At 35.1% G+C, this 16,837-nt stretch overlaps 1 protein-coding gene across 3 annotated transcripts in view; it reads left to right on the top strand.

The window, feature by feature from the left end:
- CTNNA3 (catenin alpha 3) overlaps window positions 1-16,837 on the top strand; it is a 1,722,523-nt gene that overhangs the window by 1,393,569 nt on the left and 312,117 nt on the right. For all 3 annotated transcript variants that reach the window (XM_034662590.1, XM_034662589.1, XM_034662591.1), the window contains one exon: window positions 16,128-16,279. In XM_034662590.1, coding sequence (XP_034518481.1) covers window positions 16,128-16,279 — 152 coding nt within the window. The remainder of the gene's footprint in view (window positions 1-16,127; window positions 16,280-16,837) is intronic.

The raw sequence follows: 16,837 nt of genomic DNA, 5'->3' as shown, positions 1-16,837 counted from the left end.
TCCTAGTTCTTATGTTCCATAGATGAGAGAAATCATATGATAATTGTCTTTCTCTGCTTGACTTATTTCACTTAGCATTATCTCCTCCAGTGCCGTCCATGTTGCAGCAAATGTTGAGAATTCGTTCTTTCTGATAGCTGAGTAATATTCCATTGTATATATGGACCACAGCTTCTTAATCCAGTCATCTGTTGAAGGGCATCTCGGCTCCTTCCATGATTTGGCTATTGTGGACAATGCAGCTATGAACATTGGGGTGCATATGGCCCTTCTCTTTACTACGTCTGTATCTTTGGGGTAAACACCCAGTAGTGCAATGGCTGGGTCATAGGGTAGTTCAATTTTTAACTTTTTAAGGGACCTCCACACTGTTTTCCAGAGTGGCTGTACCAACTTGCATTCCCACCAACAATGTAGGAGGGATCCTCTTTCTCCACATCCTCTCCAGGAATTGTTGTTTCTTGCCTTGTCAATTTTTGCCATTCTAACTGGCGTAAGGNTGGCGTAAGGTGGTATCTCAGTGTGGTTTTGATTTGAATTTCCCTGATGGCTAATGATTTTGAACATTTTTTCATGTGTCTGTTAGCCATTTGTATGTCTTCATTGGAAAAGTGTCTGTTCATATCTTCTGCCCATTTTATGATTTGTTTATTTGTTTCTCGTGTATTGAGTTTGAGAAGTTCTTTGTAGATCTTGGATACCAGTCCTTTATCTGTGGTGTCCTTTGCAAATATATTCTCCCATTCCGTGGGCTGTCTCTTAGTTTTTTTGACTGTTTCCTTGGCTGTGCAGAAGCTTTTTATCCTGATAAAGTCCCATAAGTTCATTTTATCTTTTGTTTCTCTTGCCTTTGGAGATGTGTCATGAAAAAGGTTGCTGTGGCTGATGTCGTACAGGTTGCTGCCTATGCTCTTCTCTAGGATTTTGATGGATTCCTGTCTCTCATCGAGGTCTTTCATCCTTTTAATACATTTTTGAATTCAGTTTGCTAAAAATTTTTTGAGGATTTCTGCATCCATGTTAATCACAGATATTGGTCTCTAATGTTCTTTTTCATGTATCTCGTCTGGTATTGGTATCAGGTAATGCTGGCCTTTAGATCAACTTCAGAAGCTTTTCTTTCTCTTCAGTTTGTTGGAAGAATTTGAGAAAATTGGTATTAACTGTTCTTTAAATGCTTCAGAGAATTCATCTCTGAAGCCATCCGGTCCTGGACTGTCATTTGTTGAGAGTTTTCTGATTACTGATTTATATCATTTCTAATAATATGTCCATTCACATTTTCTACTTCTTCTTGATTCAGTTTTCAATTTATCCACTTCTAGATTGTATAATTTATTGACATATAATTTTTATATTAGTCTTACAATTCTTTGCATTTCTGTGATGTCAGTTATTGTTTTTCCTATTTTATTTCTAATTTTATTTGGGCCCTTTCCTTATTTTTGATGAATCTGACTAAAGGTTTATCAATTTTGTTTATTTTGTCAAAGAGCCAGCTCTTCATTTTATTGATCTTTTTAACTTTTTTTAAAAATTTAGTCTCTAACTATGGACTATGAGAAACAAACTGAAGACTTCAGAGGGGAGGGTGTGGGGGAAGGGGATAGACTGGTGATGGGTAGTAAGGAGGGCACGTATTGCATGGTGCACTGGGTGTTATACGCAACTAATGAAGCCAAACTTTACATCGGAATCTGGGGATGTACTGTATGGTGATTAACATAATATAATAAAATAAAATTAAAAAAAAATTTAGTCTCTATTTCATTTATTCACTGATCTTTATTATTTCCTTCCTTCTACTAACTTTGGGTTTTGTTTGTTCTTTTTTTAGCTTCTTGTAAGGTTCAATTGTTTATTTGAGGTTTTTCTTGTTTCTTGAGGTAGGATGTATTGCTATAAATCTTCTAAAGGATCCACTTCTAAGCTCACTCATATGGCTGTTGACCTGAGGCCTCATAACCTTGTTTGCTGTTGGCTAGCAGTGTCAGCTCACTGCTTCCTGGGCCTCTTTATAGCGCTGTTTACAACATAATAGCTAAAGTTCCCAGAGCAAACAATGGGTGAGAAAGAGAATGACTAGGATGGAATCCTTGATGTATTTTTTTAACATATTCTAAGAAGTAGCATACCTTCACTTAATGCTACATTCTATGGGACACAGAGATCTGGTACAGTGTAGCAAAAAGGTACAAAAAGACATGAATGCCAGGAAGCTGGGATCATTGGGGACCATGCTGAGGGTTGGCTATCACTCCTGGTGAAAATTTAGATTGATGGATTTTGAGAAGTAGATTATATTGATAAATATTTGAAAATAATTATTGAAAAATGCAAAGAAAATTAACCCCTCCCCCCAAAAAAAAACTTTTAAAGAAGTTTCTGTTGTTGTTGTTGTTGTTGTTGACCTCCATTAAAATAAAGTGGTACACAGGCAAGCAAAGGTCATCATAGAACATTATTTGAGTCAGGTCCATTTCTAAATATTTAAACAATTGTATTTATTTAACCAGTTATTGTGATGTAAACAAATTTGAAAATGATGTGATGTATGAAAGAGGTAAATTTTTATATTAAGTAGTCATTGACTAATTTCTAAAACGTTTAAATCAAGGTATATTACTTCTTAATATTGACATATTATTTAGATACATCAAATTTCTTTAAATTTTATCTCCAGGGGAAGGAGTTAAGTCTCTAAATCACTGGAAGTATTGAAAGCTAGATTCGCTGGATAATTAAGTGATCCAGAGTTTCATATGTAGAAAAAGATCTCTGGCAGAAGGGGAAACAATTGTCAGTATCATGAAGCGTTAACAAAGGCTTTTCTCTCTATTTTTTTAAAATTTTTTTTATTTTTTGGAGATATTCCAGATGTTTGAAAGGTATATGTAGAGTAGAATAGTGAGGTCTTGTTAACTGTGTGGTGTGTCGTAAAGCACTCAGTCAACTCTGATTCTTGGTTTTCTCATGTGGAAAATGGCAAAATTCTCAGCAGCCATTGAATTTTGTGCTATATAATTTGTGAGGAACCAAGTACATTTTTGATACATAATATTGGATTCCTAAATATTAAGAAAATATGAACCACAATAATCAATTTTTTCAACAAAGAAATGAGGGGTGTGAGGCATTTATTTTCTGCTATTATTAATTCCTTCCCAGTTATTTAGCATAAAGAAATGATGACTTAATGTTATGTGAACTTTCAAAGCCAAATTCCTCTACCATTAGTAACTTGCAAAGATAATGATATAATTAGAAATGTTTTAATCTGGGTTTTACAAATGATAGAAAACATAATTTGGTGACATAATTTTAAGTCATTACCTGTAATGAGTCTGAATTCTTTTCTGACCTGTTTATTCCTATGATTATGTACCTTCACCTACTTTCAAATGCACATAATAAATTCAGCAAGGTTTAAGAAAGAGTGAAATAGTCTTGGGTTACTACCAGGAAGAGAATGAAGGCTCAGGTGAAGCCAGCTCTTTAGATTTGTTATCCTTATTGCCAGAAAATTAACATTAATTCTCTCAGGAGCACTGAAATGCAGAAGCCTCAGGTATTTTACTTGTCAAAAAGAATCAGTGCATATTGGGGTTCAGAGAGTAAGCTCTGCTGTCTCAATTGTCAGTTCCCACCTATTAGCCATATGATCTCAGTTTCCTCATCAATAAAATCAGGATCGCAATAGTTCTTGTCTTGCATGGCTGCTGTGAGTATTACATGAGACGATGCATATAAAATGCTTAGCACAGTGCCAAGATAAATAAGCGCTCAATAAACGTTAGCTGTCATTCTGTATATTGTGAATAAAGTCAATGGGGAAAGTACAGATCTCTAAAGAGCTCAGAACTGGTTTAGAGTTTGGCAGTATAAAATAGACAAGATACGTTAAATTTGAAGCTTAGAATGTGTTGACCCAGAGGCCAACTTTGTTTAATAAATCTATGCTCCAAAGTTCAGAACAGTTTATTCCACCTGACATTTCAATTAATTAAAGTGAATTTGTTTAAGGTACTCCCCTCCTTTTTTGATCAATGGTTGTATAACATCATGGTATATTATGTGTAAAGCTCACTTTCTTGAAACTTAGGTAGATGACAGATTCAAGGCAGGTTTGTCAATTTGTCGTTCCTTTTAAATTACCATTAACTGGCTACTTAATTATACTCACTTTGTATTTTCTTGAAAGCATTAAAAAAAATCACTTCTAGTCTGATCCAAGCAACCGTATATCCATAGTATGAGTAAAGCACACCCACAACTGATGTTTAAGCTAATGAAATGAGAAATGTATTACATATCAGCTTTGAATAGTTCGTTTATGCTGTTAGAGTGAAAAAGTAGTAGTTTCCATCTGTACTTCAGAAATTAAACATTTGCTTCTGAAAGATTTTATTTTAATTGGAGCTAATATTAGTTTATTAGCAAAAGGCCTCTAGAGGAGTTAAAATGTAATCATGTAGCAATAATGAAAAAGCTATGTTGTATTTTTCTTGAAATACCCTAAATCTTTCTCGCATTATCTCAAATGATAGTGAAAACTAGACCTTTACATGATTTTATGTTTGTCTTTTTTTTAGCCAAGATCTACACAGAAGATGATGGTAGTAGTTTCACTACCGTAGAGATAGTAGTAAGAGATTGAAGATTTTGATAGGGAATATTAAAGTATTATTGTGGCACATTTGTTTGGTAGATGAAAAAAACTCTCTTTAGTGGGTGTTTAGACAGGATGAATCTGAGATGTTATGGAAGATTCCGATAGAATTTTTCAGTTGGCAGTTGGGTACAGAGTTCTAGAATTTAGGAAAAAGATCTAGATGAGAGATGTACTTTGGGATTCGCATCCATATAAATGGGAACTGTGGTTTGGGACTTTTTTCCTGGGCAAGGTGGTGTGAGGAAGCTTTCACATTGCCTTTGATTTCCCATTCACTGAATGTGAGACAGTGGTGTGATGGAATCTCACTATAAAATATTATTATACAGGGGTGCCTGGGTGGCACAGTTGGTTTACATACTGACTCTTGATTTCAGCTCAGGTTGGGTCTCAGGGTCATGAGGTCGAGCCCACGCACCGTCTGCTGAAGTTTCTCTCCCCTTCTCCCTCCCTCCTGCTCTCTCTCTCTCTAAAAAATAAGTAAATCTTTTAAGAAAAAGTATATTATTATCCAAAAGAAGTTTCCGTGATGATAGAAATGTTCTGCATTGCCTCTCTCAAAGCAGTAGTCACATGGGGCAGAGGCTTCCTCAATATAATATGGTATAGTAGTTAACAGTGTGGATTCTGCATACTGGTAGTATGAGTTCAAATCTCTGTCCTGCTGTAAATTAGCAGAATTACCCGGGACAATATTCCTGACTTTTGTCTTCACCATTCAACTAAGTTTTAACCTCAGGTTAATAAGGGGGTTGTTTGGGATTTAAATCACAGCTGACATTTAGAGTTAATGAATATTACTATGACTAACCTTAAAAGTAAACTTAGAGAAATCTTTGAGAGTGTCTTGAAATATCTTAAAAAAAAAAAAAAGGCCATCTATGGATTGACCTTATTGATAGATGCATCCTTGGACTCATTCAATGTTGTGTTATTTTAGGAACATTTTGCATGTAAGATTGTCTATTTCTTTATATTTTTTGTGTTTTTAAAATTTTTTTCCAGCTATAGAGAGAGAATTGACAAATAAAAATTATATATATTTAAGATGTACAACATGATGTTTTGATATACATATACATTGTGAAAAGATTACCACAGTCAAGATAAATAACATGTTCATCACCTCACATGGTTACCTTTTTCTTTTCTTTTTGGTAGTGAGAACACATAAGATCTACTCTCACAAAATTTCAACTACTCTACAATATAGTAGTATTGACTATAGCTATTATACTGTACACTGGAACTCCAGAACTTATTCATCCTGCATAACTGAAATTTGTACCATTTGGCCAACATCTCCTCATTTTCCCTACATTCCAGCCATTAGCAACCACCATTCTACTCTTTGCTTCTATGATAACTTAAATTCTACATATGAATGCAATCATGCTGTATTTATATGCATACTATTTTCCATAGTGGCTATATCAATTGGCATTTTCCTAACAATGTGAAAGAGTTTCCTTTTCTCTTCATCCTCACCAACACTTGTTATCTTCTGTCTTTTTTATATTAACTACACTAACAACTATGAGGTATATGATTTGTATTTTCCTGATATTTAATAATGTTGAGTACCTTTTCATATACCTATTGGCTATCTGTATGTTTTCCCTGGAAAAATGTTATTCAGCTCCTCTGTTCATTTTTTAAACTGGGTTATTTTTTTATTTTTTTATAATTGGGTTGTATAAATTTTTTATGTATTTTGGATATTAACCCTTTATTAGATGTATGGTTTGCAAATTTTTTCTCCCATTCTATAGGTTCTCTTCACCTTGTTGATTGTTTACTTTCTGTGTAGTTTTTTTTTTTAGCTTAATGCAATCCCACTAGTCTATTCTCACTTTTGTTACCCATGTTTTAGTGTCATATCCAAAAAACCATTGCCAAGACCAATGTCAGGGAGTTATTTCCCTGTTCTCTTCTAGTAATTTTATGGTTTCAAGTCTTATAAATTTTAAATTCTCGTTAATTTTTGTATATGGTGTGAGATAAGGGTCCAATTCCATCTTTTTGCATTTGGACATCCAGTTATCCCAGCACCATTTAGTGAAGAGATTATCCATGCCTCAATGTGTGTTTTGGTACCTTTGTCAAAGATCAGGTAACTGGTGATGCATAGATTTCTGGCTACCTGTTCCATTCCATTGGTCTATATGTTTTTATGCCAGTATCATACTGTTTTTTTTTTTTTTAATTACTGAGGTAAATTTGGTATATATTAGTTTCAGGAGTACCACATAATAATTTAATATTTGCATAGACTAAAAAGTCTAGTTACCATTCATTATCATACAATTGACCTTCACCCTTTTCACCCACCCATCAATCACCTTCCGTTCTGATAACCACCAATCTGTTCTCTGTATCTAAGTGTTTTGTTTTGCTTTGTTCATTCATGTGTTTTGTTTTTATGGATTCCACATGTAAGTGAAATCATAAAATATTTGTCTTTCTCCGACTCATTTCACTTAGCATAATACTCTCCAGGCCCATCTATGTTGTGAATGACAAAATTTCTTTCTTTTATATGTCTGAGTAATATTCCGTTGTATATATACACCACATTTTATTTAGCTATCATCTATCAGTGGACAATTAAGTTGCTTTCATATCTTAGCTATTGTAAATAATACTGCAGTGAACATAAGGGTGCACATATCTTTTCAAATTAGTGCTCTCATTTTCTTTGGGTAAATACTCTCTGCCCATTTTTAAATAAGTTGTTTTTTTTTTTGGTGTTGAGTCGTATGAGTTTTTCATATAGTTTGGATATTAATCCCTTATCAGGTATATCATTTGAAAATATTTTCTCTAATTTAGCAGTTTGCCTTTTCATTTTGTTGATTTCCTTTGCTGTGCAGAAGCTTTGTAGTTTCGTGTAAAGTTCCACTTGTTTATTTTTTCTTTTGTTGGCTTTGATTTTGGAGTCAGATTCAAAAATTCAATACCAAGACCACTATCAAGGAGCTTACTGTCTATGTTTTCCTTTTTTTGTTTGTTTGTTAAATATTAAATATTTAATATGCAAATATTAGACAACACACTACTGCACAAGCACTGGGTCAAATAAATCAAACAGCAAATCAAAATATTACTCAAAACAAAAGAAAAAGAACACACAATATTCAAAAACTTATGGGATGCAAGAAAGTAGATATTAAAGTGAAATTTATGCCATAAATGCTTAAGAAAAAAAGTTCAAATGAACAACATTACACCACAAGGAACAAAAAAAAGAAGAAACTCAGCTGAAATTTAGTAGAGGAAGGAAATAACAAAGAAAAGTCAGAAACAAATAAAATAGTGACCAGGCTAAAGAATAATATAACATTGAGAATAATGACCAGTTTTTCCAAAAATATAAACAAAATTGGCAATGCTTTAACAACATTAACTAAGAAAAAAAAAAGAGGGAAGACTCAAAAACCAAAATGAGAAATGGAAGAGAAAACAATACAATAGATAACCACAGATAACCACAGAAATACATAGTATGATAACAATTACTATAAACAATTATATGCTAACAAATCAGGTAACATAGAAGAAAAACCCGGATAATTCCCAAAAATGCACGTTACTAAGATGGAATCATGAATCCTGAATCCAAGAAATAGGAAATCTTCTTAGACCAATAACAAGAGTAAAAATTAAATTAGGAATCAAATATTTCTCTGCACAGAAAAGCCCAAGACGACATGATTTCATTGGTGAATTCTACCAAACATCTAAATAATTAATGACCATCTTTATCAAAATCTTACAATAGTAGAATAGAGGGGACACATTCAACCTCATTCCATGAGGTCAGTGCTACCAGGTTACCAAAGCAGTATAAAAACAATACAAGAACAAAAAGGTCTAGTTATTCTGATTTAAGTGTTGCTACTCTGACTTTTTTTTAAACACCACTTGCATGATAAATGTTTCTCCACCCCCTCAGTTTCAATCTGCAGGTTTCTTTAGGTCTAAAATGAATCTCTTGAAGCAGCATATAGATGGGTCTTGTTTTTGTTTATGGAGATAAAAGTTTATTGAATATATGGCAAGGGAGTGGCAGGCAGGACAGCAGAGGAAAGGCTGTCTGCTGGGTCTTATTTTTTTTAATCCATTCTGACACCCTGTGTCTTTTGATTGGAGCATTTAGTCCATACAAAGTAATTATTGACAGATATGTTTATCCCATTTTACTACTTGTTTTGTCATTGTTTCTGGAGATTTTCTCTGTTCCTTTCTTATCTGTCACTTTTGGTCTATTCTTTGCACTCAAAAGAGTCCTCTTAAATGTTTCTTGCGGAGCTGGTGTAGTGGTCAGGAACTCCTTCATTTTTTGTTTGAGAAACTCTTGATCTCTCCTCGTATTCTGAATGATAGCCTTGCTGGATAGAGTATTCTTGGCCGCAGATTTTTCCCATTCAGCACTTTGAATATATCATGACACTTTCTTCCAGCTTGCCAAATTTCTGTTGAGAAATCTCCAGCTAGCCTTATGGGTCTTTCCTTGTAATTTAAGGACTTCTTTTGTCTTGCTGCTTTTAAGATTTTTTTTTTCTTATCACTGTATTTTGCAAATTTAATCACAATATGTCTTGATGTTTGTCTGCTTTTGTGGAGTTTGATGGGAGTTCTCTATGCCTCCTGTATTTGGATGTCTCTTTCCCTTCCCAGATTAGGGAGCTATAATTTCAGCTGTAATTTCCTCAATTAAGCCTTCTGCCCCTTTACTTTCTCTTCTTGTGGGACTCCTATAAGGTGAATATTATTATGTTTGATGGAGTCACTGAGTTCCTTAAGTCTATTCTTATGTTGCATGATTATTCTTTCCCTCTTTTGTTCAGCTTCATTATTTTCCATGATTTTGTTTTCTATGTCACTAATCCATTCCTCTGCTTTCTCCAGCCTGCTGTTCATTGCATCAAGCCTGTTTCCAATCTCGTTTATTGCATTCTTCTTCTACGATTGATTCTTTTTTTAACTTTTTAAAATCTCTGTTGTAAGAGTCTCACTAAAGTCTTCTGTTCTTTTCTCAAGCCTAGTGAGTGTCCTTAAGACTGTTGCTTTCAATTCTCCATCAGGCATGTTACTCATATCTGTTTCACTTAGATCTCTGGCCTTACCTTGTTCTTTCATTTGGATAAATTCCTCCATCTTGGCATTTTGTCTAAGTCTCTGCCTTCTTCTGTATGTTAGAAAAGCCAGTTATGTCTCCTGCTCCTGAAAGTAGTTGCCTTCTGATGAAGTGGTCATGTAGTGCCCAGGGCTTGGAGTTTCAGGGAATGTCTTGGTGTGTGCTGTGAGCTCTACTGTTGTATTTTGTTTGCTCTATGCTTCACGCCTTTCATCACTCCTGTCCTTGCCTACTGTGGGCAGTGTTTGGTCTCTGGCCTAAATGTAGTGAGTTTTAACTATGGGTGCTTTAGTCTGCTTGTGAGATGATATCTGACACCAACTCCATCAGAACTGAGACCCTGCAGAATTCTCTGGTTGGGAGACATGATGTAGGCAGGGACTTGTGCTGGTCTTCTGAGGGAGGGGCCCACCACCCTGGGACTGAGGTAAGCTTGACTGAGAAAAGCAGTCCCACTAGAGGACAGGGGAGTGGAGCTTGGCATAAGTAAGTTAGGCGGCCAGTGCTGGCACTGCACTGCCTCCTGCTGGTAGCTCTGTGTTTATGCTGAGAGGTGGGGGAAGGAAATGGCGGTGGCCAGCTCCCCTGTTCCGAGAGAGGCATCTCTGTGAATCCTAACATACCCAGACATTCTGAGTGAATAATCTCCCCACTGTGTGCTCCCAGCATTCTTCAAATCACTGTTTCCTCACTGTCTGCCCTGGTGTTGTTTGCCTGCCTTCTCTCCAGGAGCAGGGCCGTGCTCTCAGGGCTTTATCCCAGCCAAGCCTGCTCACCTTTAAAACTCCAGGCTTTAAGCCCTGTTGGCTTCAAGAACATAAGAAATTCAGCCCTAGTTTTTTAAGCCAATGGCTTTGGGGAAACATTCTTTTTGTGTGTCCCTTGTGTTCCTCTCTTTTTCACCCTTCTCCACGGGACCAGGGCTCCCTCCTCTCTGCATCAGCCGCAATCCATTTTTCCCCTGAACCATATCTCCATACTGCTACTTTCTTCAATGTGGCCTCTTCTCTCCTTTAGTTGTGGAATTTGTTCCATCAGTCTTCAGACCAATTTCTGGGGTATTTAGGATGATTCGATAGTTATCTAGTTGTGTTTGTGGGACAAGATGAGCCTAGGGTTCTCCTACTTCACCTCCATCTTAGGGAATTCTGATGACTTCTGTTCTGCCCATGTTTTCTTTAGGAGTTTCATGGTTGCAGGTCTTACATTCAAGTCTTCAATCCGTTTTGTGTGTGGTGTGAGAGAGTGCTCTAGTTCCATTCTTTTACATGTAGCTATCCAGTTTCCTCAGCACCATTTATTAAAAAGATTGTCATTTTCCCATTTTTGTATTCTCGGCTTTTTTGTTGTAAATTAATTGACCAGATATATGTGAGTTTTTTTCTGGGCTCTCTATTCTGTTACATTGATCTATGTGTTTGTTTTTATGCCAATACCATACTGTTTTGATGATTATAACTGTGTAGTATAGTTTGAAGTCATGGAGTGTGACACCCTCAGCTTTGTTCCTTTTTCTCAAGATCATTTGGCCATTCATGATCTTTTGTGGTTCCAAATTTTGCAATTCTTTGCTCTAATTTGTGAAGAATGCCACTGAGATTTTGATAGGAAATTCATTGTATCTATAGATTGCTTTGGGTAGTATGGACAGTTTAACAATATTAAATCTTGTAACTCATGAGTTTGGATTATCTTTCCTTTAATTTGTGTCATCTTAAATTTCTTTCATCAGTGTCTTGTAGTTTTCAGCATACAAGTCTTTCATGTGCTTGGTTATATTTATTCCTAAGTATTTTATTCCTTGTGGTGCAACTGTAAATGGAATTGTTTTCTGAATTTTTCTTTCTGATAGTTCATTATTAATGTGTGGAAATGCAACAGATTTTTGTGTATTGGTTTTGTATCTTTTATTTTGTATCCTACAACTTTACTGAATTCATTTATTAGTTTTAACAGTTTTTGGTGGAGACTTTAGGATTTTCTATGTATGGTATCATGTCATCTGCAAAGAGTGACAGTTTTACTTCTTCCTTACCATTTTGAATGCCTTTTTATTTCTTGTTCTTGTCTGATTGTTGTGGTTAGAATTTTGGATAATATGTGGAGTAAAAGTGCTGAGAGTGGGCATCCATGTCTTATTATTGATCTTCAGCTTTTCATCATTGAGTATGATGTTTGCTGTGGGTTTTTCCATACATGGCCTTTATTATGTTGATGTATGTTCTGTCTATACCCATTTTGTGGAGGCTTTTATGATACATAAATGTCCAATTTTGTCAAATTCTTTTTGTGTATCAGTGGAGATGATCATGATTTTTATTAATGTGATGTGTCCCATAGATTTTGGTTTTTTATATTTCTATTTCATAATCTCAATGTAATTTTTTAAATTTATATTTTGATTTCTTCATTAATTCATTGGTTGTTTTATAGCATGTTGTTTAATATCTACATATTTGTGATTTTTCCAGTTTTCCTCTTATAAGTGATTTCTAGTTTCATATCATGGTGTCAGAAAGGATGAATTATATGATTTCATTCTTCTTAAATTTATTGAAACTTGTTTTGTGGCCTGTCATGTGATCCATCCTGAAGAATGTTCCACATGCACACAAGAGGGTATATATCCTGCTTTGTATAGAATGATCTGTATAGAATGTCTACCTGGTCCAATGTGCTGTTTAAAGCTGTTTTGTTTTGTTTTTTTAATTGATTTTTCCTCTGGATGATTTATCCATTGGTATCAGTGGGGCTATTAAAGTCCCTTACATTAATGTATTGCTGTCAATGTCTCCCTTTATGTTTGTTAATATTTGCTTTATATATTTAGGTGTTCCTATGTTGGTGCATAAATATCTATAAATGTTGTATCTTCTTGTTAGGTTGACTTCTTTTCTTTATGTAACATCCTTTTTTTTTCTTCTATTACAGTCTTTGTTTTGAAGTCCATTTTGTCAGATACAAGTTTAACTACACCAGCTTTCTTTTTGTTTCCATTTGCATGGAATAGCTTTTTCCATCCCTTCTCTTTTATTCTGTTTATCCTTTGGTTTGTATTTAGTGTTTTGTAGGTAACATATTGAGGTATCAGTTTTTTCATCCATTTAGCCACTCTTTGATTGGAGAATTTACTTCACTAGCATTTTAAGTAATTATTGATAAGTATGTACTTATTGCCATGTGGTTAATTGTTCGTGGCTGTTTTTGTAGTACCTCTCCCTTCCTTTCTTCTCTTGCTCTCTTCACTTGTGGTTTGGTAACATTCTTTTGTGTTTTATTTACGTTCCTTAGTCTTTATCTTTAATATAGCTAATATAGGTTTCTGCTCTGAGGTTACCATAAGATTCACATATTTTAAACTGATAGAAACTTAAAGTTGAATGCATTTGAAACCTCTGCATTTTTACTCCCCCCACCAACACATTATGTTTTTGATGTCATATTTTACATTTTTTAATTTTTTTAATCCCTTAATTACTGTTTAGTTAATTTTACTACTTTTGTCTTTTAGCTTTCACACTAGCTTTATAAGTGGTTAATTTACTACCTTTACTATAAATTCACCTTTACCAGGGAGATTTTTACTTTCATATGTTTTCTTGTTATTGGTTAGTGACCTTTCTTTTCTGCTGCAAAAAGTCTTTTTAACATTTCTTATATGCTGGTTTGATGTTGATGAATCCTTTAGCTTTTGTCTACCTGGAAAACTCCATCTGTCCATCAATTCTGAATGATAGCCTTGCTGGGGAGAATATTCTTGGTGAGAAGAGTTTCCCTTTTAACACTTTGAATATATAATTCTGTTTCCTTCTGGCCTGCAGTGTTTCTGCTGAAAAACCAGTTGAAAGTAATATGGGGATTCTATTGTATATAACAAGTTGTTTTTCTCTTGCTGCTTCTAAGATTCTTTCTTAATCTTTAACTTCTGACGTTTTACTTATGATGTATCTGGTGTTGATACCTTTGGATTTATCTTCTTTGGAATTCTTTCTGTTTCCTGGACCTGGATATCTCTTTCCTTCCCCGAGATTGGTAAGTTTTCAGATATTATTTCTTCAGATTCATTTTCTGCCCCTTTCTCTCTCCCTCTTTTCCTTCTGGGACCTCTGTAATGCAAATATTATTTTGTTTGATGTTGTCTCATAGGTCTCTTAAGCTTGCTTGCTTGCTTTCTTTTTCTCTTTCTTTCTTTCTTTCTTTCTTTCTTTCTTTCTTTCTTTCTTTCTTTCTTTCTTCTTTTTCTTCTTTCTCTCTATTTTCTCTCTCTCCTGCACTCTTTAGGTGAGTTCCACTGCCCCATCTTTCAGATTACTGATCCATTCTTGTCCTTCTTCTAGTCTACTGATGAATTCTTCTAGTATATTCTTTTGGTACAATTACTATATTTTTCAGCTCTGTGATCTCTGTTTGGTACATTCTTATATTTTCTATGTCTTTGTTGAACTTTTCACCATGTTCATTCATTCTTCTTTACCTTTATGAATTTGGTGAGCATCTTTATGACCATTACTTTGAACTCTTTATCCGGTAAATTATTTATCTCTGTTTCATTAAGGTCTTTTTCTGAGGTTTTGTTTTGTTCTTTGTTTGGAACATATTCCTCTATTTCTTCATTTTGCTTCACCCTCTGTTTTTGCTTCTAGTATTCTATGAAACAGTGACTTCTCTCAGTATTGAAGGAGTGGCTTTGTGTGGGAGCTCAGTGTTGCCCAAGGTTTGGTTGTCTCTTGAAACTTTGTGATTATCTAAGTAACCTGACTTTGTTGTTGTTGTTGGTTTTGTTTTGGCTTATTTATTCCTGATAAGTTACAGTGATTGAGGATGTTCCAAGACCTGTCAGCGTACCAAAGAGAGTGATCTCAGTCAGCACCTAGTTTCAGCTGCTTGGAAGCCAAATCCTTAGGCAGCAGCTTTTAATGTATGCAAATATATATAGTCCTGTGGGACCACAGTTGTATACCCAGCTGACTTCCAAGCTAGGAGATCTAAAGTGTCCCCTGGTTGATGTTTGCAATAATTAGAGTTCAGATGAGTATCTAAGCTCCTTTCTGGAGGTCTCTGTAAGCTTTGGTGAGGACAAAGAAGGAAGCAAAGTCTGGCCAGGAAAGAATGCTGGGGACAGAATACATCTGCAGCTTTAGCAATGCTGGAGAAGAGTGCTTTGGCGGGCACACCCTTCCCTTTTTTGAGGCTGTGTTCACCCACACCCACCTGGGCTAGCTAGTCAGAGAGAGAGTATAAATATGGTGTTATCAGCACCTCCATCCCCAAAGAATATTCCAACTTGTTCTTGTGCCTCTGGCAAATGTTGTAATATTAGCAAATAAATCTCCTCCATTCATCGTTCAGCACCTCTCAAACTTCTGCCTTTGCACGGGGTCCTGGGATGAGTGAGTCCATGTGCTAGCCCCTCAAAAATAGTGTCGGATATTCTACAATCCCCTGGGTTCCCTGAATGTAAGCCCCATTGGTTTCTAAAGCTAGATGTTTTAGGGGGCTTCAGCTCTCTGGTGCAGATCCTAAAGGGTTGGATGCCAGACATAGAGCACAAACTCCTCACTCCTTAGGGAGAAGCTCTGGACCCATGAAATTTCCTCCCTATTGTGTGGGTAGGATTTTGGGGAGACTGCATCTTTGCCTCTCCTACCTGTGTTGATGTAGTCCTTTTATCCCTTGTTGTGGAGAGAGCTGTTTAGCTAGTTTTCAGTTATTTTTCAGTGAGAATTATTCCACATATAGACATAGATTTGGTGTGTCCATGAGAGGAAATGAATTCAGGGTCTTTCTACACCACAATCTTGGAACCCTCCCTCCCCATTAATCTTTTTGATAATAGGGAAAGCATCTTAATAAAAGAAAGTTTATGGTGTTTTTATTATATCTATGAGATAGAGTTATTACCTTTAATTAAATTTCTTATATTTAGCAACTCAAATGCTTTCTTTCTTTAAATATCTTTATGTTTATAATTTCAATTGTTAACACACCAATTCTTTTTGGTAATTTCTTGGGGCTTATATTGAATAGGATGAGAAATGATTATATGGTTCCAGCCTTGGTAGAAACAAAAATGACATAAAGAGGAAAGATAATGTTTTAAAACATTCTATAAAAATGTATTTTACTGTCTTTGATTCCTTTTACTTTTCAGAGATCCAAAATTACCTGCCAAAATGTTTTTTTACATGAAAAAATTATTAAAATTCTATCAACCAAATATTTATTTAAAAATATGTCTCATATTTTTTTTAATGAAACTCCAGAAATCAGAAAATACAAACAGGACAATCTTCCCTTTCTTATTAATTTTAACAGCAATTCCTGAGTTTGTAACACAAGTGAATGTTGCCTTAGAAGCCTTAAGTAAAAACTCTTTGGATGTATTTGATGATGATCAATTTGTGGACATCTCAAAGAAGATCTATGATACAATTCATGATATCAGATGTTCAGTCATGATGATTCGGGTAAGTTTGCTTTGCTTTCCATTAAATTATTGCAATGCTCCTCACCATCTGGAATGCTTAGAATGATTGCAAGAAGTATTTTATTTCTATTTCATAATATCAATGCTGAAATCCATTAGAACTTTAGAAATTCGTATGTATCCCTGAAGTCAAATCTACTGTCACAAACAACACTTTCACTTATGTATTTGGTTATAACTCATGCAAATGAGGACATTTAACTGCTGTGTGTGCAGAAATGATAGGATTCCTTGTGTGCAGAATTCACTGAGGTGTCACATAGTATGATCAGAAGCCAAAGGAAAATACATAAAGTAATTTGCTTTCTTTTCTTGAACAGAAAGGAAAGGATCTTTCTCATCACTGTATTGAAATTGGTAGGAAAATGTGTTGAAAACAGGGTGTTTCTATGGTCAAACCCTCTCATACCTCTCATGGATTAGAGACTCACAGACTGTTCTGTAAGAAATCTCACTTGGAGCTGACAGGAACAACAAACACTTGAACTGTCCCAGTCTGGGAGTTGTCTGTTTGGGGGACTATATGCCATCTTCTTAA

This window comes from Ailuropoda melanoleuca, chromosome 6, assembly GCF_002007445.2.
Source record: "Ailuropoda melanoleuca isolate Jingjing chromosome 6, ASM200744v2, whole genome shotgun sequence".
NCBI lineage: Eukaryota > Metazoa > Chordata > Mammalia > Carnivora > Ursidae > Ailuropoda > Ailuropoda melanoleuca.
The sequence above is the reverse complement of the archived record's forward strand: the minus strand, read 5'-3'. Positions and strand labels throughout refer to the sequence as shown.